The sequence below is a fragment of the Artibeus jamaicensis genome, unplaced genomic scaffold, assembly GCF_021234435.1.
Source record: "Artibeus jamaicensis isolate MK-2021 breed Jamaican fruit bat unplaced genomic scaffold, CSHL_Jam_final contig_525, whole genome shotgun sequence".
Taxonomy (NCBI): Eukaryota; Metazoa; Chordata; class Mammalia; order Chiroptera; family Phyllostomidae; genus Artibeus; species Artibeus jamaicensis.
The window spans coordinates 192,567-218,858 of record NW_026521874.1 but is presented as its reverse complement, the minus strand read 5'-3'; the positions used below and the strand labels follow the sequence as shown (position 1 = coordinate 218,858).

Sequence of the window (26,292 nt, the reverse complement as noted above, 5' to 3'; positions counted from 1 at the left end):
AGACCTGCTCAGCCCTGGCTTGGTATTCAGTGCTGCAACAGGGACTCTGCCAAGTTCAACACGTGATTCAGAAACTAAGCAACATGAGACAGAGCCCCTCGTACTTCAGTTGCTGGAGGCAGCTGTTGAGGTTCCTCAGGGGCTCCTTGCTCACGGCGGGAGGGGGCCTCAGCAGTTCCTCCAGCAGTGAGGCTGGGACCGGGCAGTCAGGGACCTTCACTGGCGTCACAGGGCTGGACGGGCTGGCCTCACCTCTCCGTTCCTTCCTCTGTTCATAAAAGCATATGATTAGCTGTCTGCCACCCACCCCATTGTCTCCACTCCACACAGCCCTGGGAAGGTATGTAAAGTTGTCTGCACCCACTGAGCCAGCAGCCACAGGGGTTCAAGAAATGTGGGCCAAAGAGAAAACCTTCCTGCTGCACAGGACAGAACAAACACAGTCCTGGCTCCTCAGAACAGAGTAAAGCCCTAAATGTGAGCTCCGACACGGGACTTTCCACGAGAGCACAACCCTGACTCTGAGTTTCCCTAAGAAATTAAGTCAGTTTTCCAACTCAGATGACTCCCCTTTCTAATACTCTAAATTAAGACTTTGCACAGATAGCCCTGGCTGGCGTGGCTCAGTGGACTGAGTGTGGGCCTGCGAACCAAACAACCAGGTATGTAATTACAGGGTACCTGTAACTCCAGGTACCCTTCCCAGGGTTCAATTCCCGGTCAGGGCACATGCCTGGGTTGCAGGCCAGTTCCCAGTAGGGGAGACACGAGAGGCAACCATACATTGATATTTCTCTCCCTCTCTCCTTCCCTTCCCCTCTGAAGATAAATAAATAAAATCTTAAGAAAAAAAAAAGAATCTGCACAGATACACACTGATGCTACTAAAATCCTGAATCTGTGCCACTTCTCTGACCAGGAAAACACAAGTATATGCTCTCGTGAGTATGTCTCTGAGAAGAGACAGATGCTAGGCATGAGGACAATCTGAGAGGGGCCTGTGACCACAGCCTCGGGGTCCCAGGGTTTCAGGGCCCAAGCTGATCTCAGCTGGGTGCACCAAGGGACTAGAGATTTTAACACAGCAACCGACGACCTCGCTTGCTTTATAAAGCCCAGTCAACAATGTGATAACTGAACTCATAAATAGAAGCAAACATTTTGTTGGAAAAGTCACCAATAATAAATACTAGGACTATCGTCCAAGCAGAATTCTCCACCACATTTCACATCGGGGCTGCTGAGTGTGGGGTGTAATACAGTTTTATGTCTGAGATCCATAACCCCCCAGCGCCCCCGTCTACCTCCCCCCAAAGGCCTGCCGTTCCCATTCCTGACGCCCATTCCTGCTCACCATCTTGGCTGCACCACGTCGCAGGTCCAACTTGAGCTGCTGGTTCTGCTGCAGCAGAGTTTTCATGTTGTTCTTCAGCTCCGACACTTTGGCCTGAAGCACAAACTTGTCTTTTTGGGTCTTGGACAGGTCCTCCTGCACCATCTCCAGCTCAGACTTGATGTTCTAAGGGAAGTCAAGGCATAGAGTTTTCATAGTTGAAAGATCTGAAATGCTGCCGAGGTGTCTGTCTGTGTGTCTTGAGTCTAAGGAGACACGGTAAGGTGCTGACCGCCGTAGGTGCCCCTGCCCGGCTCCAGGCCATTCCCGCAGGCCAGTCTGTGAGGCCGGCAGTTCCACTTGCATCCTGCAAGCCCTCACCCGCTCAGTGCTACGCTGACCACACCCATGAGCCAAAGTCCCCAGTGCAAATCCCATGCTTAGTTACTGAGAGAGTGAAAGTCGGTCCTGGTGGCCAGTAGAGCTGCTAGACAAGTCATGCTCCCAAACCCTCTGCAGTCAGGACCACCCCAGGCACCATCGTGTAGAAGTGTCATATGTGCTGTGTCACTCATTGCTACATTTTGCAGCACAGCCCAGGTGTGGCACCAGGCTCTGGTGTCCTCGGCCTCCACCCACTGCATGACCTGGACATCTCTGTGAAATGGGGTAATGTGGTCCCACTGTCATCGCTGATGCAGCGGGAGCAGTGACTGCCCATGTCATGGTGGTCTGAGGCGAAGTCTGCCCGATGACCCTGGGCTGTGCTCCCAGTACCTGCAGAGACTGCTCAGCCCCATCCAGCTCCCGCCTGCTCTGCTGCTCAGTCAGGTCCAGCTGCTGCTTCAGGGACTGGATTTCTCTCTCCTTCTGATCCACCTCCCACTTGAGGTTTTCCATCTATGGGAGAAAAAAAAATCACAGGAGCAAAAGAATTTCACAGTGGCCTTCTTGCACCAGAAGTGCTCCATCTCTGTGTCTTATTTAATATCACACTTAGGACACATGACTGTCCCTGAGCCAGTAGGCAAGGAAGCAGCAGAGTCCAGTCGGACAGGTCCCGTCACCAAAAGCAGAGCCGCCCTGCCTACCTCCTGGTTTCCTGCGGGCTGCCTGCTCAGCTGCTCATCCAGCTGCTTCTGCAGCAGCTGCAACTGCGTCCGCGCCTCTGCCAGTTCTGCCTGGAACTGTGCGACTTCCTGGGCACGTGTGCCCTCCTGACGCCTGGCACAGAGAACATGGCAGATGCAGTGACAGCGTGCTGCCCACCCGACCCCTCAGCCCAAATGTGTCAGCTCTGTGGGACCCATCCTGGTGGGGGGGTGGCTCATGTGCTGACCCCTCTAGGAGTGGCCAATGACCTGTCTCGACTGAGCCTCACGAGCCCCCTGAGATTACGGTAGGGGGACAGTTCCACAGGGACCTGAACCCATACAACTAGGGCTGCCCTTGTTGGAGCTGACAGCGAGCCTCAGAGGTGGGCATCGCCCTCGGGACTCGACCCCCACCCAGGACGCTCCACTCTCAGTGAAGGGCTGGGAGGGCGCAGAGGGGACGGCAGCATGGCGACTGTAACTTCTTGAGACAGACGAGACATCTTCTCCTCCCCAGGCCCGCTCACACGGTGACCCCAGAGTGTACAATGTACTAAGTGGACATGGGGCAGAGCCCTGGTGGGGACCCTGTGGCAGTTGGCCCTCTGCCCGTTGACACTCACTGGAGACACTCGGCCTCTGCCTGCAGTGTCTGCACGAGGAGCTCCTTGGCCTGCAGTTCCTTCTTCACCTCGCTCAGCTCCAAGGTGGCGGCCTTGAAGTGGCGGCGGTTGTGCCCTGCTTCTGCTTTGGCTGCAGCCACCTGGAAGGACACTGGCCTCAGCAGAGTTCAAGGCAAGAGCAATATCCCCTCTGCCCTCGCTTGTCCTAATAAATACCAGGGCTCTCCTGACCCCACTGTCGCCCAGGCCCTAATGCCACCTCTGTGCCTGGGACACGTCAGAAAAGGCACTTACAAGTTAAGTTCTTAAAGGTAATGGCTGTATCGAGGGGCCCACGCTCGGTTTTAGACACTGAAAATGTGCCCTGTAAAGGCCGCACGTGGCTGCACTGTGGACGCGCTGGACGATGGCCACACACCTGCTCCCTGAGGCTGTGCACTTCCAGCTTCTCTCTTTCCAGGGCGGCTTGTAAGGTCTGCACCAGGTGCCTCATCTGGAGGTCCTCCTCCTGTTTGCGCTGCATGATGGCCTGAACCTGCAGCACAGTACCAAGGGGACCAGTCAGGAAGGACCTCAATGCCACAGCCTATAGAGCCCAGGACAAAGCACAGGTCACCGCAATCGGTGCCACATGGGGACCAGGGCCAAACAGAAATCTGCGAGTTCTCTGATGGCTGGAAAATCCAGGACTGTCAATGGCCATAGGAGAACATCCCTGAAATGCCCAGCTTCCCACCAACTCCAGAAGCTTTGTAACCTGAATGGAGAACAGGGTCTGGAGCAAGACCCGTGCTTGTCCCTTACAGACAACCAACTGCCTTGACATGGTGAGGGTCCACCCTGGCCCAGCAGGAGGTGCCCACCCCAAACCCTCCTGGACTCAGTGATGGGCCGGTTCGGGGACTATGTGCACTTGGGCGGTGGGTGTCATGTTCTCCCTGCAGGAGCAGCGATGACTAAGCCTGATACCTGGAGGTTCAGCTCTACGAGGTCAGCCTCCCTCTTGGCCAGTGCTGTCTCCAACACACTGTTGTGCTCCCGCAAAGCCGCATTGGACTGGCCAAGGCCGGTGAGCTTCCCTCGCTCGTGCTCCAACTCCAGGGCTAACTTCTTTTTTGATTCCTCAAGGTGCTTTATCTTCCTCCTAAAGCCCCTAGATTCCTGAAGCTGAAACAAGTCCCAGTGATGTTATTCAGTCACATGTTCTGGTCAGGGGAGCTGTTACCCACTGGGAACAGAACAGCCAACATCAAACACAGTGACAGGTACCTGGGGCCTGACTGACAGTCAGTCCCATGCGATCGTTAAACCTCCAGCCCACCTGAGCTGGGCTCCTTGGAATTTGCAATGAGAGCATCACAGGCGGGAGCATGGCTGCCACAAGGTCTCTGATGCCCCCGCCACAGGGCACATGAGAGGCACGGTGGGGGGGGAGGGGGCAGCGGACATGTCCTGCTAGCAGTTGTTGTTACCGTGCATGGGGTGGCGGGAGTCTACACTTGGGCAAAGATCCAGAGACGAGGTCGGACGGGTGTGGAGTGCAGAGTGGTCAGGTTCAGAGCACAGGCCAGCCAGGCTGATGCCCCAGGGTCCTTTTTCTCTGCACCAGAGCCACAGTGGAGTGGTGTGGCCCATACACTTTGCCACGTGATGAGCTCACCTACCTCATCCTCCAGCTCCAGCACCTTCTCCCTGTACTCCTCTAGCTCCTGGCTAGTCAGGGTGATGACCTCCTGCAGCTCCTTCTCCAGCATCACCTTGCTGTGGCCCACGGTCTGCAGCTCCAACTCCAGGGTCTGGATTCTCTCCTAACAGCAGGAGAGGAATGTGGACAGTCATGAGCTTCAGTATGGCTGTGGCAGGTGCTGACCTTCCTCCTGTGCAGCCCTGTGTCACCTGACCTGAAAGGCTGCTGACCACACTGACAGCAGGACTTAACTGACCACTCTACGCACACGTGGACACACATACACATGCATACACACTCTCGCTGCCACTGTGGTGTAGGTGCTGTTCACGCTTGTCTCTCCACTGAGCCTCCTAACGAGGGGTCCGACTATTTACTCAGACTCAGGAAGGTGAATGAGCTGCCCACAACCCACTTTCTGCGTGTGGCTTTTGGGCTGAGCTCCTGCAGCGAAGCAGAGGGTAAAGTCTGTAGGCTTTGTACCTTCCCACTCACCGCATGAGCCAAGAAATTTAAAAAACAGGCATATTTTACAGTGGAAGGGAAGTTGTAATCGAATAAATTCTCCCCTATGATAAATGCAGGTGATGAAAACAAACTTCATGTCAGAATGCCATGACCAAACGTAAGTGAAGTACCTTAAATTGGAGAGTCATAAAGTGTAAACTAACTCACTCCGGTAGCAAAAGTGAAAAACGGTCAGACCCAAACCTGGTTGGGGTCCCAAGCAAGTCTGAGAGCCTCCGTGTCACACGTCCAGCCCTGCCCACCCACTCCCCAGTGGGGGCGCCCACCTGCCACCGTCCTCCATGCTGCCAGGGATGCCAGCCAACCACGACCTTAGAAATAGTCTACGAGCTAAAGGCTCTGGGCTCACGGCACGGACACCCTTCCCCAACTCCTCTGGCACAAGCCCTCCCATCAGCAGAGCCACCTGCCACCACCTATACCTGGGCGCATACCAGCATGGACCTGAGTGCCCCGTTTTCCCGTTCTCTCCCTGTCAGAGCCTCTCCTGGCCTCACCATCCCTCCACAGGAGTCACAGGTCTCACCCCACCTGACCCCAGTCTGCTCAACACATGCCCTGACCTCTTCGTATCACGCAGGCCCATCCTCTGCTGAGACACCAAGCTGTTCACCCTAACGCCTTGGTTACTCCAACACTATCTCCTCCGAAAGACTTTCCTGACTGTCCCACAGGCGCAGGAACCCTCACCAGCCCCCACTCACACGCTCACAGAAACACCCCCCAGACACTGAAGGGGCAGGAAGGGGCCGGCGTGGCGGGCACACTGGGGGCCCTGCCTGACGACTCAGTGCCCAGTGTCTGAGCAGACCCCACAAGCCCCACGGATCCACAGGGACAAAGGAGAGGACATGCATGCAGCTCCCGCCCCCGGTCACATCGACATGGCATTGAATTTTAAAGAGCTGCTGCCCACACACTCACTCCGCCCCCTCACAGGGGTCTGTGAGGGTGTCAGGGGAAATGCTCGTATCTCTTCACGTCCCCCCCACCCTGGGAACCCGTGGTGGGCCGGAGCAGACGTAGTACCCACGTGCAGTGTGAGATCACTGGGGCCGCCAGCCTCCCGGGCTCTCAGCTTGCTCAGCTCGGCCTCGGCCGCCTCCTTGGCTGTGAGGGCTTCCTGCAGGCGGCGGCTGAGGATGCTCACAGCGCTCTCGTAGGCTTTGTGCTTGCTCTTCATCTCCTTCTGCGCACTGCTCAGGTCCGAGCCCAGCCGCATCACCCGCTGCTTCTGCTCAGTGATGGCCCTGGGGCACGGTGGAGGAGACAGGCTATCTTAAGTCCCCCATACCTGTCCCCAGCTCAGCCTCTCCTGATCCTGCACCCCCAGATCCAAGACCCATGGACATGGCCGGTGTTGGCAGCCCCAAAGTGCCCAGCACTGTGCTCAAACCCACCCGGCCCCTCCTGGAGTTGTTCACAGGCTCCTACCCAACACAACAATGAACCCGACCACAGGGTTAGGAGTAAATCATGGCTGACAAGCAGCACCAGTGTGATGTGCGGGATGTGTTGGGGCAGGGTGGGGGGGGGCTGGTGTCCACCAAGAGCAAGACACATACCTCAAATGAAAATACAGACAGAAAGGGCGAGGCCCAGGCTCACCTGGCAGCTCCCTGATGCAGCTCTTCGATCTGAGACTTGAGCACCTCATTTGCCTCCGTCAGCGCAGCCACCTGCTGCTTTTCAAACTGCAGAGACTTCAAAGGAGGGAGAAGGAGCCGGTGAGTGCAAAGCCCCATGTGCCTCCACAGCCTGATTCTGGATGCACACCAGGCACGTGGTCCCCTTTCAGGGCCGCCTCCAGCACGTGGGCTTTGAAGGTCCTGATAGAGCTTTGCCCTTTTATGAGGGACGGTGTCAGAGGTCACGGGCTCCAGCTGTCTGTGTCATGGCAATGGAGGGCACTGGGAAGGGGCCCCTTCCGCTGGGCTCCCCAGCACCCATGGGAGAAAGGGTGAACCAGTTTGAAAGGCTCAGCTTCCTCCTGGCCCCTGCTGCTGCCCTGGGCACGTCTGCGACATGATGCGCACCGAGGCCCCCGCTCCAGCAGCTCCACCTGCACACTCACGGCTCTAATACCAGCTCTTCCCTAAACCCTTGGCTTGAGGCCTCCAGTCAGTCTGCCCAACCTGCACCCTGCCTGGCTCTCTCCTGAGACTTCAAAAACCTCACACACGGAACTTGGTTTGACACGCACCCACATTTCTCATTTCAGGAACGCCCTGTGGCCGCAGCAGGGCCCTGGACTGAGGTCTCGCTCTCCCCACCCTGTCAGGCACCCTCGGCCCTCACGGCACTACCATCTATACCAGCTCCTGCCTGAACCCTGGCCTACCCTTGACCACAGATCTGCACAGATGCACCTCCCTCCTGCTGGCCCTCCACACCCCTTACCAGCTCCCACTCCCAGAGGCCAAAGCAGCTGCTGCAGCCTGGGGCTCCCTGCTGTCCCTCAAATCCAGGTCACCCTTGGGTCTCCCCAGTGCCGACTCTCTTCCTGCACTCAAATCCATGTCACCTGCCTGCAGGTACCTGTCGCCCTCACTGCTGGACGCCCCCCGGCCACACACCCGGGAGAGCCTGAACAGCCAGGCCTTCACTGTCAGCACATCCACTGACCTGCAGATGCGTCTCCATCTCATCACGCTCCCGCTGCACTGACTCCAGTTGCCCTTCGAGAGCTGCCATCTGCTGCTGGACCTGGGACACCTCCTTTTGTAAGTGCGCCCGCTCTGCCTCCACGGATTTCTTGTCCCCTTGGACCTGGATCAGCTCTTGCCTCAGCTCCTTCACCTCCACGTCCAGCTTCTTCTTTGTGGCCTTGAGCTCGCTAATGAGCTGGTCTCTGGAGGCAGCATCGCGTCGGTAAGCCTCCATCATCACCTGCCAGGCAGAGCTGCAGCCAGTGCGGGTGGGGCCACCGGGGGACATGCAACTTACACAAAAATGCTTATAGGCCCTGAATGGTGAGGCTCGGCGGGTTGGGTGTCACCCCACAAACCAAAAGGCCACCGGTTGGATTCCCAGTCAAGACACACATCTGGGTTGCGGGCCAGGTTCCCGATTGGGGGTGTGCAAGAGGCAACCGATTGATGCGTATCTTGTACATTGATATTTCTATTCCTCTTTCTCCCTCCCTTCCCCTCTCTCAAGAAATAAATAAATAAAATCTTTAAAAAAACACTCATAGCTTGTCTGGGGCTAAATGAAGATAACACTTTGCCAAACCAAAGACACCATCAACTCAGACACACCTGTTGTTTTGCTCCCTAACAAGTTGGGCGAAGCACAGAGCTGTTCTGCCAGGTGCCGGCACCTCCAGCATCCGTCCTCCCAGGAGCCTGGCAGCTCCTTCTCTGAGCTGTGCTCCTGGCTGGTAGTGACGCCCACACCACTCAGCGCGGCCCCTCAGGGGCCAACCCTCCTCAGACCCTTCGCTGGCGACACTCTCTCATGCCTCCCACGTGGATGGGCTTCACCAACCAACATGCACCCTGTGTGCGCCAAGACCAACGCCAACACTGGGTTACAGTGTTGTTCTCCAAGCGTACATTAAACAGAAACTCATCCTGTGTAGTGGTGACGCACATTCTCTGCTGCGACCACAGGGCACGATCCGGCTGGACACCAGCCCCACTGTGGACATACCTGACTCTGGAGACTTTATATGGGAGGCGGAGGGGCACGTCTTAGAGTCTAGGATGTGCCTTTAAAAAACTGAAGGCGTCTAGACGCTCGCTACCTGGCTCTTGATCAATGCGACCTAGTGATGTGATTAAACTACTTATAAGACTGTTTTCACACAGTTGTTTCATGTAAAGAACATCAACAACTCCACTTTACCTTTTGTTGAAGAAACTGTTCTTTTGTTTTCTGTGTCTGCTTTTTCAGAGAGGCAGTCTCTTCCTGAAGGTGCTCCACCTACAAGGGACATGTGCACACTTTGGTCCCGGAGTCAGGGTAGGAAAGACAGCTTCCCAGTGGAACAGGAGCGCTAGTCCACTTCCTACCCACTGTTTTAAAAATAATAACCTTAATCCACGGTGCAGCTACCAGTGACTTGGTTAATAACAACACAGGCCAAATGGAAGCATGAGCAATAATGCCTCATACCAACGACGATCTCTTCCAGACTTTTCCAACTATCAGCTGATGTCCCTCTCACTAACAGTAAAATCAAACAAATTTACTCAAAGAATCTGCACAATTCCTGTAACTACGTCCCTGCTAGTTTAAAAATCTGCCTCTGCACGTCCTAGGAAGTAACTCAGCTCCACCATTGTCTGCAGAGAAAACACGGGCCTCCCTTGATTTTAATTCCTAAAAGGAAAACGCCATTGATTTTTTGTCTTGTCCTGTTGCTTATGTAGTGGGACCTGAAGACGAAATTATTGCCTGACACCAACTCTAGTCCTGCACACCCTGCAGCTTTCTTGTTCTGCTCGAATGTTTAACATCTGTCTACGTCCAGTCACGTCGGCTGTTTGTATCGTGGCTCCCAGGGGTGTCTGCTGGGCTACGTCCACACAACCAGACACTGGCCACCGCCCGCCTCAATGGCCGACACGTCTGCCCCACTGCCGTGTACTGTGGGTTCACGCCCAGGCACACAGGAGGGAAAAGACAAGAGGTCCACGCACTTTCCCTGCCTGAGCTCCACATACTCCATGGACAGAAGCTGTGTTTACTGGGAGATTACTTTCAAAGCCCAAACATAACTATTTCCTGGCTCTTGGCCTGTACATGCCCAGCAGCTGAAGAGGGCTGGAAGCCCATCACCAGGGGAATGGGCCCTCCCCCAGCAAAGCCCTGGCCTCAGCCCTGGGCGTACTTTCACCTTTGTACAATGGGGTTTAAAGAAAGAGCCAAACCATGAACACTGATGCTCACGTGTGTGACTGCAACTTGTACAAAACAACAGCAAATGGCATTACCTGGCTGGACTTGATGGCTAATTCCTGTCTCAACTGCTCCAAAATTTCCGACGTTTCCTCAGCACCTTCTTCCAAGCGTCTGGCTCCTCTGTCGAGCTGCTCCCCGCCGCTCCTGGCTGCCTGCAGAGCCACCTCCAAGACAATCTTCTCCTTCTGCAGGAAGCTAATGGTGTCGTCCCTGGTGGTGGCCTCGCCCTCGAGCTCTTCCAGCCGGGCCTGCAGCTCACTGTAGCGCTCTTGCAGGTCGCCAAGGGCCTGCTCCCGGCTCTGCAGTGTCTCCTGGGTCGAGGTGAACTGCTTCAGAAGGTCCAGTTGCTCCTGCTGCAAGGCCTCAAGCTGCTGGTCTCGCTGGTGCAGAGTCAACTTCACCTGGAAAAGGGACCAGATTCAGTGTGACCACCCACTCTGGAATTTATACTGCTGCCCCGTTCAGGCTGGAGATAACCTGCACGGACACTTTGCAGGCAGCATCTTGTAAGTAAAGGTCTGGCGTGCAAGGACACTCGCAGAAGCAAGCACTGGGCTGGGTCTGTGATAGGAGCCAGGTCTGGTGGTGTAACACCGAAATGAACTTGATAGGCGGACCAGCACCAATGCACACAGCAAGGACAGCCACACGAGGCAGCCGTGTGAGGTCCAGGCATCTCTATGGGGCTGCAGCAGGGCCTTGCCTGCTCCAGTTGCTGCTCCAGGGCTACTGCTGAGGCCGCCACGTTCTGCAGCTGCTCCTTCTCCTCCTCGAACTCCTCCAACCTCCGTTGCAGGTCCTCCTCTACCATTGTCTTCGCCTCCTGAATCTGCACGAAGGCAGCTTCCTGGTCCAACATGTCAGCCTAGAACCGGAAGAGAGTGTATTTTAAAAAACAGGACAACCTGAGTGCCCCAGAAGAGTGACAGGAAACCCTGCCAGTGGTTAGGGTCTCGCCCACGTCACTGTCTGACCACGACCTGTGAAAGGAGGAGCCAACAGCCACCGTAGTGACAGGCTGGTGACCCCCCCACTGCTCACTGACAGGCTCTCTGCCCACGGTCCTCTCCAGTGCTGACCCCTGGGCCTGGCTGGAAGGAGAGCAAGCAGACAACTCTCTGAGGACCTGCGATAAAGTGACAGATGATATCTCGCATTGCCTCTCACATGAAGATGGGCTACAGTGTGTCCCAGAGGTAGGACACCCCTGAAGTGTGATATAGGGAACATCCTGTGTCACAGGATGATCTTGATAACACTTGCTAAAGTCAGAGACTATGCTCGTGGGACAACATGGGACCCCTTACATCTGACGTTGTACATGAGACCCAACATCCAGGTGTGTTTCACAGGGGAAAAAATTTCAGTTTATAATTTAGAATTTTCTGGTTCTTTGGGGCTAGAGCGCATGAAGAGCACATTTTTCACAATGACTCTCCCCTCACCCAGGTCACCTGTGAGGACAGAGGCCACGTGCAGAGGAGGAGGAGAAAGGAGCCGCACCAGTTGCAGGACACCGGCCTTCGGGGTGACTGGAAGGGCAGTGGGAAGACCGCCACGCCCCACCCGTGACGCTGCGTGCCCTTTTCTCTGCCTGATTTCCCCCACAAGCCTAAGACGTAGGTACTATTTCTCACATTTTATAAAAAGGGAATGAAGCCCTGGCTGGTGTGACTCAGTGGATCAAGTGCCAGCCTGTGAACCGTCACAGATTCAGTTCCCCAGTCAGGGCACAAGCCTGGGCTGCAGGCCAGGTCCCCAGTAGGGGGCGTGTGAGAGGTAGCTGGTGTATCTCTCACACATCAAAGTTTCTCTCCCTTTCTCCCTCCCTTCTCCTCTCTCTAAAAATAAAAGTAAAAATAAAAATAAAAGTAGACTTGAAAAAAAAAGAAAGAAAAGGGAACAAGGTTCTGAGAGGTCGAGAAATTGTCCAGGTCTCACAGCTTGAGAAAAGAACAGGTATTGGGTCCCAGACCAAGCTGCTGCGTCCCACTGCCCTGACCTTGTGGGGCAGCTGCCCTGACCCTGACCCTGACCCTGACCCTAACCCTAACCCTGCACATGCTGCTGGGCAGAAGAGTAACAAAGGCTGAGGGCAAGGAGACACTTGTTGCCGCTGGGCTCTGAAATGCTCTCAGACATGCACTGCCCTAAACTCCTTCCTTCCCGCTCACTCTCGGCCCAGCACCACCTGCCACTGGGCTGTGGGCCAGGACCAGACCCACCACACGTCAGAGGAGACGAGTATGAGACAATGTGAGGAACTGAATCCTGACACTTAACCACTGCAGGCTGCTCAATGCTTTAAAAGACATACAAATGTATGTATATGATATCGTTCATATGTACGTACATATTTGTATATTTTCTGAGCCTTGACCAGTGTCAAAAAAAGCCCAGTCCAAAACCAGAAATAAAACGCACTAAAACCCTAGTGACAGGCAGCAGCTGAGGGACAGCCAGGCCCTCACCTCGATGCCCTGCAGCTGCAGGGCTATGCGCTCCTTCTCCTTAATGGACCTGTGCTGGGTCTCTGTCAGCTGCTGTGACAGGGACACATTCTCCAGTTTCAGGTGCTCCAGGAGGCCTGTCTGGGTCATCTGTCCAACCTGCAAAGAAAACACATGGCAGAGAGTTGCTAGATTTCAAGCACCAGATTACAAGTGCAAACCAGCCTGTGCCCTAGGCTGCCAGAGTGAGAATCTGCCCACTGGTGGCCCCCGAGGGGTCAGCTCCTGAGGAGCCACCAAACGGAGCAGCTGCCCACCCTTCTGCAGGACAACCTGACACTAGGGGCAACAGGCCTTGTGTTGGGGCAGGTGGGCAGTCCAGGACCCCAGGGGTCACTCCTCTGAGAACGTGCACTTTGTGGCAAGATTTATACCTAAGGTCCGACCAAAGGTCCGTCCTGAGCCTCAGAGGTGAGGGAGCCTCACCTGGATGACGGAGGCAGCCAGGGCTGGAGCTCTATCTGCCCCTTGGGTGAACTGACCATCTGCGACCAGACACATTTCAGGCCCTCACCTCCCCGTGTCAGTCTGTCCTGGGCACACCAGGTTGACCTCGTCCATTCCCGGGATCCAGCCCAGGGCCTGGCCCAGGCCATCAGCCAGGCCTCCTTTGACCACTGTCTCCTGGGGAAGCAGGCACCCAGCTTTAAACACGCCAGTGCCAGAGAAGGGGTCAGCAGACACAAGGGCCTGCGACTGGACCCTCGAGCACACCACTTCCGGCTCCAGTAAGAAGGCCCCTAGAAGGACACGAGTCCCAGGGCCTCAAGGGAAGCTGCTGCAGCAAGAGGGACACCACTTGCAGGCACTGTGTCTGGAGACAATGACACATTAAAGACCACACTGACTCTCCCCCTGCTGGACGGTCCTGGGAACAGGTCTGAGTGGCTAGGACAAAAGGGGAAATGCTGAACCTGGGTCCCAGAGGGATTTGAAAAAAGCAGATACATTTCTCAAACTGCCACTCCCCCAAATCTTCCTGTTTCAATCTCCCCAACTCCATTTCTGACTTTTGTCAGATATGTAAATCTGGCTTATTTAAATACTTTATGCCTCATTTAAGTAAATGTACCATAACTTCAAAATTACATTAACTTGTAAAATGATTTATTTTTAAGTTATGTTGTCAGCAGAACCAATGCTTGTCCATGTGGTCATTTAGCTTAAATGTGTAATATAAATTTAGGAAGTTTCTACTTTGTACGTACATAGACTTTAGGTGTTTAAAAAAGGAGCATTTGGTGGAGTTAGTATTTCGCATTCTCTACCTGGGAAATAAAGTTTTAATTAACGTAAATGATTTTATCTGGACCAAAAAAAGGGGCAGGGAACAAAACCCACAGTTAAGTTCAAAAAGAAGCCTGAGGCTGACAGAGGTGCCACTCACCACCTTCGTGATCAACCTGATTAGTCAAGAGCCCTGGGGTCCAGAGCAAAGAGCAGCTCAGCCCCTCCCGCTGTGCCGAGTCCTCCAGAGCAGGACATGGCTCAGAGGGTGCACCCCCATGTCAATGTGCCCCTGTGCCGGCTCCCTAACAAAATGAAAGGGAGGAGAACCTTGTGACCAAGCAGCTTGAGAGGGAGAAGCTCCGGCTGGGAGGAGAAAGCCTGCCTGCGCCCCGTGCATGTCACGAACAAGTCACAGGAGGGCAGAGACCAGGCGGACTCAGATTTGAGAACCAGGTTCACGGGACAGAAGGTACCCTCGGAGGACGATGAGTCCTAGCAGTCAGAACTGGGGACACGGATGTGCCAGAGGGGGGTATTTTAGGGTTAGATGTGCTAAAGCAAAGGTTACGAGACCCTCTGTGTCAGGTCATGAAGATGCTCATGTTCAGGGTGGGTATAGGCTACATGACTGGTTAGCAGATTTAAAAAAAAATACGTCTGTGAAATCCAAAAAGCAGAAGTCTTTCTAATTTAGAAAAAAGCAGTTGCTCCACACGGAACACGAAGTGTGAGCTGTCCAGCACCGTCGGGGCCATACCTGGATGTGGGCCATCTCGCCCTGCAGTCTGACCCGGGCCTCCTGGGCCAATGCAAGCTGCTGCTGGTACCACTGCCTGACGCTCTGCAGAGATGCGATTTCTGCCTGGGACGCCTTCAGCCTGCTTGTGAGCGTTGTGCGCTCCAGCTGCACTTGCCGCAACTGGCTCTGTAAGGCTGTCATCTGCTGTCGTAGGTCATGCACTGGAAGCGAGAAAGCACAGTGCTCAGGCCAGCCCACAGTGGGAGCCCACAGCTCCACTTGGAGGTCCAGATCAGGACGGCTTCTCCACAGAGCAGGGACCCGGCAGACTCCCGAAACACACAGCAGTGCCATTTAAAGTTGCGGTGCTGAGCCATGTCTCCTGGGGATACGGGGTTAGGTTCTTGTCACAACACTTCATCACTTGGTCCTTGTCACACGTGTCTGTTTATGACACCCAGCATCACCTACACGGGTGATTCATCAGCACCAGGACTCACAGAATGAAGCTCAACTGATACACGTTTGCTCTACAAGACAACGCAGCCTCCTTGCACTTAGGTACAAAATAGTGTTTCAGGTTCTTTTTAAAAAGCAAACTACCAGAAAAAGCACAAATATGCAAAAAACATGTCATTGAGCCTCGTGTGAGTGTAGGTCCATTTGCTGCCTAATGAGCTCTGGTCAGGTCAGGCCTTGTAACCCAGATTTATAAAGTTATTTTTACTTTCTGGATTTTATAATTTTCTTAAGGGACTGGGTACACAGAATGCTCAAAAAACTAAAAGCAGTCTACCATTTTGTTTTTCAGCTGTGCTGTATTTGTTCCTAGTTTCCAGATGAAGCCTCTGTGACAGCAGTCTGTCACTTCTTCTTTTACGTCATCAGACCTAAAACCTAGTGTCACACGCCTTACAGTCAAGACTCCGTGCTGACAGCAGCCCCACGGCCGCTCGGCCAGAAGAGGCTCGTCTACGTAGCCCGTGCCAAAGGGTCGGAGGCCCGGCTGATACTGAGGTGTCCTGAGCTGACACCCAGTCTTCTCGGCAACTGGCTGGGTCTGGGGCCCCCACCCACGTTTCCTGGACGCCAGTATTTCATGTCATTCTGCAGGGGATCCCCCCAGGGATCCAGCTAGACCCACAGTTGAGCTTAAGGTAGGAACAATAAAGGTTTACTAATCCACAATCTAACTATTGCTTTTACATATTTTAAGTAAGAGCTGCAATTATGGGGAACAAGCAGGCAGCTCCGACGACTGACTTAGGGTCAGAGCCCACATCTGGGACCAGACCACCCTGATGCACACGCAGAAATTTACCAAATAATGGCCATTCAGAAAAGGGGGCCCTCATGTACAACTCAGAAGGGAGTACAACCCCCCAGCATATTCACATGACAACAGGTCAGTGTCCGAGGCAGGCACCTGCGGTGCACCCCACTGCCGGGCCCAACCCGCTGACACCAGGCTGCACACGCACCTGTACTGTCCTTGCTGAGCATGCTGCTCTGCATCTCCTCCACCTTGGCCAGGAGGCGCTGGTATTGCTGCTCGGCCACCTGCAGGTCACGGTGGGAGGATGCCAGGCTGGCATTCTTGGCCTCCAGTGTGTTCTGCAGGTCGCTCATCGCCCGCTCCAGGTCCCAGCATGACTGCTTCAGCGTGTCCACCTCCGAAGTGAGCGCATCCTGCTTCTGCTGGCTGCTGTGGCTGTGCTCCTCCTGTGCCTGCAGCCGCGTGTTCAGGGCTGCCAGCTGTGCCTGCAGTTCTGTCTTTTCCTTAAGTGCCTGGAAAGATCGCCAAAAGGCAACCTGGTCAGGAAACCCAGTCACATCTACTTTGTGCATTAGGGAGGCCGCCACACCACCCAGCGAGACAAAGAAAGGTGCAGACAGGTGGATTTGCCAGGAAAGCACTGATTTCCAAACTATCCAGCTGTCTGACATGATGGCTCCCAGACAACCAGGGGCAGGGGGCACGTACCTGCCTGTTTCCGCAGAGTGGTGCTGCACAGGTGCACCCTGGGAGGGCTGTGCAGCACCCGCTCATCCCTTGGTTCTCACACAGTATATTTGTTCAGAAACAAAAAGTTCACAAGCACCACCACCCTGCCCACCCACACACAAAGAGTACCAGGAGCCCTGAGTATCTTCAAAGACAGAGAACCAGGTTCAGCTCTGGGGAAATAAATCAGCAGAAAGAGGCTCCTACACAGGGACCCTGGGGGCCGTAGGCAGCCTGAGGCACTGTCCTGGGCTGGGTGGCAGGTCCTCAGAAACCACTGTCCATAGGATAAAGCAGGAGAGAGGAAAGCAGGGCTGGGAGAGCAGGGCACATCCACATGAGCAAAGGGCATGAGCTCTACCCATCCAGAAGTCAGCCTATTAAGTGTGCGGGGAACTCCTGAGTAGAAAATGATTTTTAGGAATATGCTAAGCAAATAAAGCAAAATTCATGTCAGGAAAAGCAGAACCCACAGCAAAAAGCATTCAAGGGTCAAAGATAACAATTTTATCATGCCAGAAAAAGGTGAGGTCCAACCAAACCATCTGACTCTTAAGTATGGCTGGTTATTTGACATCAGGGTGAGCAAATACTGTAGGCTGACCCAAACAGAGATGGCAGAGACAAGGGAAATGCCAAAGGGAAGCTCACATGCCTCTGAGCTAACAAACCAGGCCAACAGGATGTAGGCACAAAGGTCTGGCTGCTGCTGCTGCCACAGCCTATTTGTAAGGACATGTGAGACTCTACCCAATAATCAGGAAGCACACAGCACACATGTCCACCAAGCACCCCTTACCTGACTGGCCTCCTGGGATAAGGCTTCCAGCTGTCCTTCTAGTCTCATTTTTTCTTTAAGAACTTGCAACATCTCATCCTGAGTTTCAGCCACAGAACTTTCCATGGACACGCTAGAGGAAAAGGCACACATGGTCAGGAGGTGAGAACACGAGTAATCATGACCTTTACATCTGTCCACACTCTCCAAACCTCACACATCCCTGCTGCTCTCCCCAAGATGAAAATAAGGAAAACGATTCCAAAGGAGAACTGCCAGGAAACACCCCCACCACAATCGGCCATGTTCAGTCCCCCTTGGCTGGAATCCCCATGTGAGCCAAGGTAAGCTCCTGTGGCCTTTTCCAGGCAGGTTTACAGAAATGCTGGAAGACAGAATGTCCTATCATTTGCATTGCAAATGATGACTGAATAGCTCTAGTTCCATTTCTGAAAAGCAACGGGTGTGTTGATGAAATGTGAAGGACTGAGAGGTTAGGTGTTGCAGCCCCTGCCCTGGCGAGTGGGTCTTGCACCGTGCCCACCTGCTGCAGATGCTGTCCGTCCGGCTCCGTGCCTCCCCATTGAGCTCCGGTCTTTGGTCTCGGTGCTCAGCTGCAGCGGCTCGAAGGACATCTGCGATGGATGGAAACTGGCCCAAGGAACTGGTACCGAGCTCCTGGCCATTGACCATGTAGGAGGCTTCACGCGTGCCAGCACGGTTCACAGGGAGGCGGTGTACCCCCCGGGTGGAGACACCACTGCAGGAGGAGCTGTCACTCTCATTCCCGGCCTCAGACGTGTTGTCTCCAGTCAGGGAGCAGCTCTCCAGGTCGTCGGCCTCAGGGCACAGACTGACCTCAGACACCACTGACGACGTGCTGCTTCGGTTCTGCTTCAGGGAGCCCCTGGCGGACTCTGTGGCCAGAACATTTCCACCCGAATTCCCAGCATTTGACTCTTCAGTTCTATAATCAGCCAGGGACCGAATTTTGCTTGATTTGGAGCTTTTTTTCTCCTTAGGATGTGCCAGGAGTCCTAAGCTGCCTACTTTTGGCCCCCGAGGCACACTGGTGCGCAGGAAAGAATATTCTTTTGTCATAGCCACGGTGCTGGCCCTTGGTAAGGTTTCTGGATTCAGCATGAGTTCAGGATCAAGTGTGCTGAAAGGTCTCATTTTAGTTGCAGGCTGGCTGGACTAAGAAGGAAATAAAAGTACGAGCATGTTTGAACTTGGCAACAGCAATCAAGCTGTGCTGCCCACAAAGGCTGCACAGATAATAGCACGCCCCACCCGCCTCCACCCCTGCCTTCCCCAGCCCACTGTGCTCTGCAGCCTCACTGTCCCCATGTCACATCCAGGAACCATCCAAGCACACTGTCAATGACTGTGACTTGATTATAATTAAAAACAGCTATTAGCAAGTCCTTCCTCATCACACCTCCTTTGCAATATTTTCCTGGCTGTTCTCCCATTTTTGTGCTTTTGGATAGACTTAAATTTTTTCTTCAAGTTATAAAAAGAAGTCCTATTGAATTAGAACTACCTTAAATCTGTAATTACTTAGCAGATAATGAGTGGTTTCCCTCCACTTACTCAAAACTGCTTGCAGAGGAAGTTACAGAGAGTTCATCCAAATTCTGGCTACCTTTACTGCCATTTTAATGTGATGCTCAGATAGTTATCACTTTTATTATAAACATTATCTTCCCTCACTAATATTATAATTGGTCTTATTAGGGTAACTATTGGTTTTTAATACTTGTATTTTTCAGATTTCTGAACCCTATTTTAATAATTGTATATATTTTTTATTAACTTATTTAATTATTGTTCAAGTACAGTTTTGTTTTTTACTCCCATCCCACCCACCCCCCCAGAGCTCCCCACCTCCCTCCCATTCCCACCCCCTTAGTTGTTGTCCATGTGTCCTTTATACTAGTTCCTGTAATAATTTTTTATTTTTATAGATTTGTAATTTCTGGTTGATTCTCTGAGGTTTTCCAAGGCATCGCCAACATGTGCAAACAACACTCCATCTTTGCTCGGAGGTGAGGACCGGCTGGCTGCTCCAGCGCAGACCAGTGATACCCACGTGCTGACTTTCTGTGCTTTCCGAACTGCAGGTTCAAGAGTGGAATACACTTGTTTCAGGGGAAGAATAACCAGACAGGGTGGGAACCAAGGCCCTGCTGGAAAATCCCGGAAGGAGGAAACCGGTGAGAAAAATGGCCTTTCCAGGGAAGCACAGAGAAGTCACCCACGAATCCCAGCGTGACATCTGATTACCACCCCTGCCACACAGAAGCTCTCCATGAGCTTGTCCAAGAGTGGGACTCACTCGTTCCTGCTGCCGCTTCACCCTGTACTGTTTCAGCTGTTCCTCTAGCCGCTTCCGAGCCTGAAGTCGGACCTGCTCCTCCTTCTCCAGGGGCAGCGAAGCCTCTGCTGAGCCTAAGATGGGGAAATGGCGACTTGGAAACTCATAAAGCACCAGGCACAAAGGACAAATCACAACAGCAGCTGTGCTGGTTTGCATTTAATTACCAACACCATTTAGCTTCTAAACAATGCAAACCATCTAGTTTGAAAGGCCTACTTCCAGACGGCAAAAAACTGAGCCCTGGACACTGGCCACAGATGGGACCCATGTGGCAGAAGGCGCCTTGGCTATGCCTGGGGCCTGGGCTCCACATAGCATCCAGTGGGTACAATAGGACATGGGCAACTTGCCCCTAAGTAACAAAAGAACTGAACTCCAAGTTGGTGCTCGTGGGGAGCCCTCCACAAGCTCTAACTCGGACCACTGAGGTGACAGAGGGACCACAGGAGAGCAGTCCTGATGGAATGACACCCAGTCACGTGGGTGTACACGCCAAGCGTGCTTGCTTCATGAAGCTGTATCTGGAGATAGGATTTAATCCACAGCTTAGTTAAGTTCCCACAATAATGACTCATGGTGTATGAGGTCAGTAACAGAGTTGAAAATATCTAAACCCGAACCTCTTCCTTTGGGTAATAGAGGTGAACAGTGAGTGCAATAGTACAAGCTGTAGGTTTCTATCACATACAGCAGACATGCACGCTGGGAAATATGCTGATGAGAGCAGGTAAATGTCCTAATTTAAGCACTTCCTAAGCAACCACCCTCAGAGGCGGAGTCCCAGACAACAGGCAGTTGCTGTTTTAAATAACCCCTAACACCTGAGCACCAGAATTCCAAGAATTTCACTAGGAATTCAATGTCATTACTAATTTGTGCGTTTATTAGACCTCTAGTACTCTTCTCAAGGCTGAGTGGTCTGGAAGGCAGAAAACCAGTGGCCGGTGGCTGCAGGCAGGGCACCTGGACCTGCAGGCTCTGCAGCAGAGACACAGCCTGAGAGTCAAGGTCATGAGTGAGCACCTCCCCAGGAAGGGCGGCGGGTCCCTGCTGCATGGGCACCTCGTGGGCGCCTCACACACGCCTGAAAGCAGGAATCAGACGTTTATGTGATGTCTCGTCACTTAAATGTTGACAATGAGTGTACAGAAATTTTAAAACACACTATGGCCTTAAACAAAAATAATGCCTGTGAAGAAAAAGGCAAACAATCCTAAAGAAAAATGGGCCAAACACATGAACAGAAATTTCACAGAATGGAATGACCAAATGGCCAACGGAGAACAAGATGCTCAAACCCTCCCATAATCAGGGAAGGGCAAGTTTCAAGTGAAACAATTAATCCTGATGCACCCCCCAGACCTGTTAAAACTGCAAAGTGTCTGGGTGCGGGAGGGCTGGGCGACAGTGTGCGCTCAGGGGTCCTTAGTGGCACAGTCACATGACCACACACGATGGAGTAAATAAAAACACCCGACGCTTCAGACCAAGAAGCTGCCTCTGGGGGCAGTCCTGGAAGCTGGAGCAGTGATGCTGCAGGCGTGAACACAAGGCACGTGTGGCAGGAGATGCACGGCCGTGTCCACGCGACAGTGAAGGGGTAGGTGAGAAAAACCTCCAATAGTGGGAGTAACACAATCCCATCTAAAGCAGCAGGGACCCCAAACCTAGTGGTTGACAAAGGTCTATGGAGGGTCAAGAGAATGTGGCGGACCAGGATGGGGAGCACACCCCTCTGGCATGAGTGACATGACCCACTGTGCACAATTCTAGGTCTGAGTGTGAGAAAGTCAATGTTAGACAACAGTCTGGAGGTTTCTTGGTTTGTAGGTCAGTGCTCAATCCACTGAACCACACCAGCCAGGGCTTGGTCTGGAGGTTTCTTAGGCTCACGGGCTGCCAGTTTGTGACTTGGCCATCCCTGAGTCCCCAGCATCAGCACAAAATCAATGGTGATAAAAAAATAATTCACAAGAGTAGCCCTGGGTGGTGTAGCTCAGTGGACTGAGTGCGGGCCTGTGCATCAAAGGGTTGCTGGTTCGGTTCCCAGTCAGGGCACATCCCTGGGTTGCCGGCCAGGTCCCCAGTTAGAGACACGTGAGGAACAACCACACATTGATGTTTCTTTCCCTCTCTCCTTCCCTTTCCCTCTCTTTAAATAAATAAATAAATACAATCTTTTGAAAAATTAAACAAAACAAAACAAAACAAAAGTTCACAAGAGAAAGCTTCCAAAGTGTCACTGTTGAGATGTGTTTCCTACAGGCTGCTGCTCCCCGTCCCAGATGACAAAAGACACATGCTGGCCCTTTAAACCTGGGCCTGGAACACCAACACCAGTATCGGACACAAAGATGTGTACTTTCTCTCTAAAACAGAGCCATCTGATAAACGCACAGTCCACCAGGCTGACAAAGTACATGCCTCTGAAGGAGGTGGTGGCTGGGACCCAGGGGAGGGCAGGGAGGGGGGGCCAGGGATCGGATGCTTACACAGTTGCGTTTCTTGCATAGGAAGACTGAGTCTGAGAGACTGCAAAGCTTCTTTTCTAACACTGCCCTCAGCACTAGTCCCCTGAGACTTCGTTAGGTTGTCATGGAAATCAGCCACACCTGGAGGGGCATCAGGACCCACTGGACTTGTTGGGGGACCGAGAGCCCATGGCGAGCCTGGGAGCTGTGGCGCTGGCCCATTCTGACAGGTGTCCCCCTCACTGGGCACATCTAGGCTTCCTCCTTCATCCACAGCTCTGCTCGCCTCAACGCTGGCACCTGGAAGAGAGGGCATGCTGGGCCATCAGGTTGTTCTGCAGATGTGCAGCTGAAACAGGACAAAAGAGAATCTAGAGGTGTGAGCATGAGCACCCGACATTGGTTCCCTCCAGGAGGAGAGCAGGCCCTGGTCCCCCTGCCATGGGCGGGTACATGGGACAGGCCACTCAGCACCCAGAGCCCACCACCCCCGTCTGTGGAATGCCTTCACCTTTGCATTTTGGGTAAGAATTTAGGACCGTTTCCTTTTTATTTAAATAAGCCCAATGGGAAATCCTGTGAAAGTCTGTATTAATGACACAGAACAAGAAAACAAATGCTTAAAACATAGCTGACCATGTTTCTAACAGGAGTCAGGAACCACAGTGCTAATCAGAGCCACAGCCTCACAGTCATTTCAAAGTGTAAGTTTACCCTCCAAAATGAGAAATCTAAGGCGAAGAGGTGGATTAGCTGATCAGAATGATTTCAGCAATGTTGAGCCCCGAGTGTGTGTTTCTGCTTGACAAACACCTGTCAGGTAAGAGCCCAAGATCTATCCAATGATGACCCATCAAGCTCAGTTTCACCCACTAACACATTACACATACACTTGTTCATACCTTAGCTAAAAACTATTTCCTTATCAAAAGGAAGAAGGAAGAAGGAAGAAAGACTTTCTACACTTCAGTGACTGTTAGTCTTCTCCCTGCCCCTCACACTGCGGGGTGAGCTAGTCAGAGGCTGAAGAACCAGGGTGGTATGTGGAGGGAGGGAGGGACCTGTAACACTCTCCTTTGCCCAAGCAAATTAAAAGGAGTTTCTATCACTTGAAATGTGAACCCCAACTAACACAGCGACTTACAGTCATGCCTCTCTAAAAGGAAAACAAGAATAAAAAACATGTGCCGCAGACACAAACAGAACCAGGGGACTGCCCTCAGCCCTGACACTGTGTCTGCTCCCACACAAACCATCCTGTAGCTCTGCTGTGTGTCGGGGGTGGGAGAGGAGAGAAGAGGGGGGCCCTGCATTTCAGATGTAAGACAATCAGGTTAATAACACTTTCTGATGAGTTTATAGGTCTGGGAGAGTCTCACAAACCTTACTGCTTATATAACAAAATCACTTTTGAGCATCATATTGCACTTTAAAAATATCTAGAAGTGAGAAGGCCCAATAAACAAGACTTTGTTTCCAAACACAGGCCTAACTATGGATAAACAGGTAATGATGATGATGATGACGACGCTTCTCGTGTGCCTGTGTTTGTTTCCTGTGGGCCACCTCCCCCAGCCCCACGGCGGCCTCGAGAGGTGGGCTCCACTAATCTTCTCTCACACAACAGGACAGTGAGCCGAGGAAAATTACAAACCCTGTGCAGGGCTCACTGCTGTCTGCGGTGGCTCTAAGGGCTGCCTCCCCAGCTGCCCCACTCTGGGATTCTCCATCTCGGGCCCACGCTGTCACCAGCCGCACCTGGTACTTAAGTACAGTAACCAGCAAAACCATTTTAGGTGCTTGAACACCATTTTGAAGAACCAGAATGCAATTTCCACTAGTGAATCAGTACATACATACTTTTTTCAAGCACACACTACACTAAATGTCCTGACCAGGAAGGGGCATTGAGGACTCAGTGAATTAACATATCAGCTAACACAAAAATGTGACCTGATAATCCTTCGATCACTACTAGATCTTTCTGGGTCCCAGTTAGTAAAATTCTGGCAGCCAACCAATCAGAGAGGTAGGATACTAAGCCAGCAACAGTGATGTGTGAGAAAGACCCACAGAAACTTTAGGGAAACCATCATGGCTGCTCTGCTGGGCAGAGAGCAGGGCAGTTCCTATTCTATTTAAAAACAGGCAGTTGGTTTAAAGTTGGAGTCAACTAAGAAAAGACACTCATATGATTGTTAAAAACATACTCTGAATGAAAAGTTAATTGTTGTCTTAAACACCACAGTCTGCCGCCGAGATGCAAGCCAATGCACATCCCTGTTCAAAGACAAAGCGTCAGCAGCACGCAGAGTGCCTGGGGACTTACACTGGCCTTCGTCCCACAGGTCAGGAGGCGCCTTCGGGCTCAGGGGCTTGGGGAGGGCATCAGGGAGGGCTGAGGTGCCACTGTGGGATCCGTCCTCCAAGAGGCCACCCTGCACAGACGATGCTCCATCCATGGTCAGGACGACTCAGACTGGGTGACACCCAGGGGCTGCACGGGAGCTGCGGGCAGGCACAATCTCTGCCATCATCAACAGTCAGGGTCCCTTGGGAAGGACAGCACTAGGTTTTCCATTTTCAAGAGATTTAAAGTCTCATAAATGGCTTGAAATCAAACCCAAGGAGTATCATGAAACCTGACAGAAGGGAAAACAGAAAGTATTATGAAACTTCACTGTCAGATTTGAACTAACAATTCCAAGATTAACATTTGCTTCTCCGTTTGCATCTGTATAACAAACAAATGCAGATACCAATGCGGCTGAGTAGGTGGGGCAAAGGCGCTCCAAAAAGCAAAAAGGTCGCCAGTTTGATTCCCAGTCAGGGCACAGGCCTGGGCTATGAGTTCAGTCCTTAATCGGGGCGACTTAGAGAGGCAACTGATCAATGTTTCCCTCTCACGTCAATGTTCCTTTCCCTCTTTCTCCATCCCTCCCCCTCTCTAAAAATTATTGAATAAAATCTTTTAAAAAAATTATTGCAATATCCTAGGTTTTAAGGATAAAATGCTAAGCCAGTCACACCCAGTCCTGATCCTGAAGGTGCTTATTGTCATTATTGGTGATGGACAACGACCGTCCTGCCAGGAGAGAGAAGCTCCCCCAGTTGGCACTGTAAGTGTCATAGGTGGCCACTGAGAGGGGAGGGTCCAGGAACGGAGGGACTGAGTTTTTATTTATTTAAGCTACCATATTTTGCCATGTATAATGTGCACTGTTTTGCCAAACTTTTAAAGGAAAAATAACGATGCACATTATACAAGGGTAGTAGTACTAATTCCATATCTAAATGTTCTTATTTTTATTTATGCTTATGTGTTAAAAGTAGAAATCTAGAAAGCGATATCCACACGCAAAATAACACCCTGGAATGCGATCATTGGTTTTGCTTCTAAATAAATAAAGAATTGAATTAAAAATATTAAAATGAAAGATTCTTTTTCCTGGAAGTTTGGGCCAAAAACATACATGTGCATTAAACACAGCAAAATGTGGTACTCTGAGTGCAAATAGCTACTGGTGGCCAGGGACTTCTGTGTAAACACTCAGAGGGCCCCCCTTCTAGGAGGACTGGAACGAAGGTGCTGAGGTCACTGTTCAGAACCAGCTGTGGACATAAGGTCACTGGGCATGTGCTGGGGAAGCACACGGGCTGAGGCCACCGTGGAGTGGGGGCAGACAGAGCATCTCACAGGAGGTGACCAGTCCATCTTGCGTTTCCAGCAGGGTCAGTGCCCTTGAGCCCACCCTGCAACGCTAAGTTTAAGGGAGCGAAACTGCCCAGTTTGCGAACTGGTTTTGGCTTGTGAACTGGCTGAGGAGGATATTATCATCTTGTTCCCCCATCAACAAATAAAATGTTATTAGCTGTCACTCTCTTTCTATGGGAATGTTGGCATTTGGTTCCTTTAAAATATTATCCTATGCACTGTTCTATGTTTCACTTGTTTCAGGACGAAATTGTGCACGACTTCCTCTCCAGCTTACAAACCCCACTG

General features: G+C 52.4%; 1 protein-coding gene across 6 annotated transcripts in view; it reads right to left on the bottom strand.

Moving 5' to 3' along the window:
• GOLGA3 (golgin A3) overlaps positions 1-26,292 on the bottom strand; it is a 34,518-nt gene that overhangs the window by 3,684 nt on the left and 4,542 nt on the right. For 4 of the 6 annotated variants that reach the window (XM_037160893.2, XM_037160892.2, XM_037160895.2 and 1 more), the window contains exons 2-23: positions 24,619-24,931; positions 22,311-22,589; positions 19,777-19,889; positions 17,980-18,632; positions 17,457-17,568; positions 16,134-16,440; positions 14,671-14,873; positions 12,645-12,782; positions 10,877-11,038; positions 10,206-10,574; positions 9,115-9,192; positions 7,891-8,154; positions 6,874-6,968; positions 6,299-6,515; positions 4,715-4,858; positions 4,020-4,217; positions 3,469-3,585; positions 3,051-3,190; positions 2,425-2,557; positions 2,111-2,233; positions 1,355-1,519; positions 105-268 (exon numbers count right to left, since the gene is read on the bottom strand). In XM_037160893.2, coding sequence (XP_037016788.2) covers positions 105-268; positions 1,355-1,519; positions 2,111-2,233; positions 2,425-2,557; positions 3,051-3,190; positions 3,469-3,585; positions 4,020-4,217; positions 4,715-4,858; positions 6,299-6,515; positions 6,874-6,968; positions 7,891-8,154; positions 9,115-9,192; positions 10,206-10,574; positions 10,877-11,038; positions 12,645-12,782; positions 14,671-14,873; positions 16,134-16,440; positions 17,457-17,568; positions 17,980-18,632; positions 19,777-19,889; positions 22,311-22,589; positions 24,619-24,751 — 4,307 coding nt within the window. In that variant the 5' untranslated portion in view covers positions 24,752-24,931. The remainder of the gene's footprint in view (positions 1-104; positions 269-1,354; positions 1,520-2,110; positions 2,234-2,424; positions 2,558-3,050; positions 3,191-3,468; positions 3,586-4,019; positions 4,218-4,714; positions 4,859-6,298; positions 6,516-6,873; positions 6,969-7,890; positions 8,155-9,114; positions 9,193-10,205; positions 10,575-10,876; positions 11,039-12,644; positions 12,783-14,670; positions 14,874-16,133; positions 16,441-17,456; positions 17,569-17,979; positions 18,633-19,776; positions 19,890-22,310; positions 22,590-24,618; positions 24,932-26,292) is intronic. The other 2 variants (XM_037160896.2, XM_053669801.1) reach the window with 2 other exon arrangements.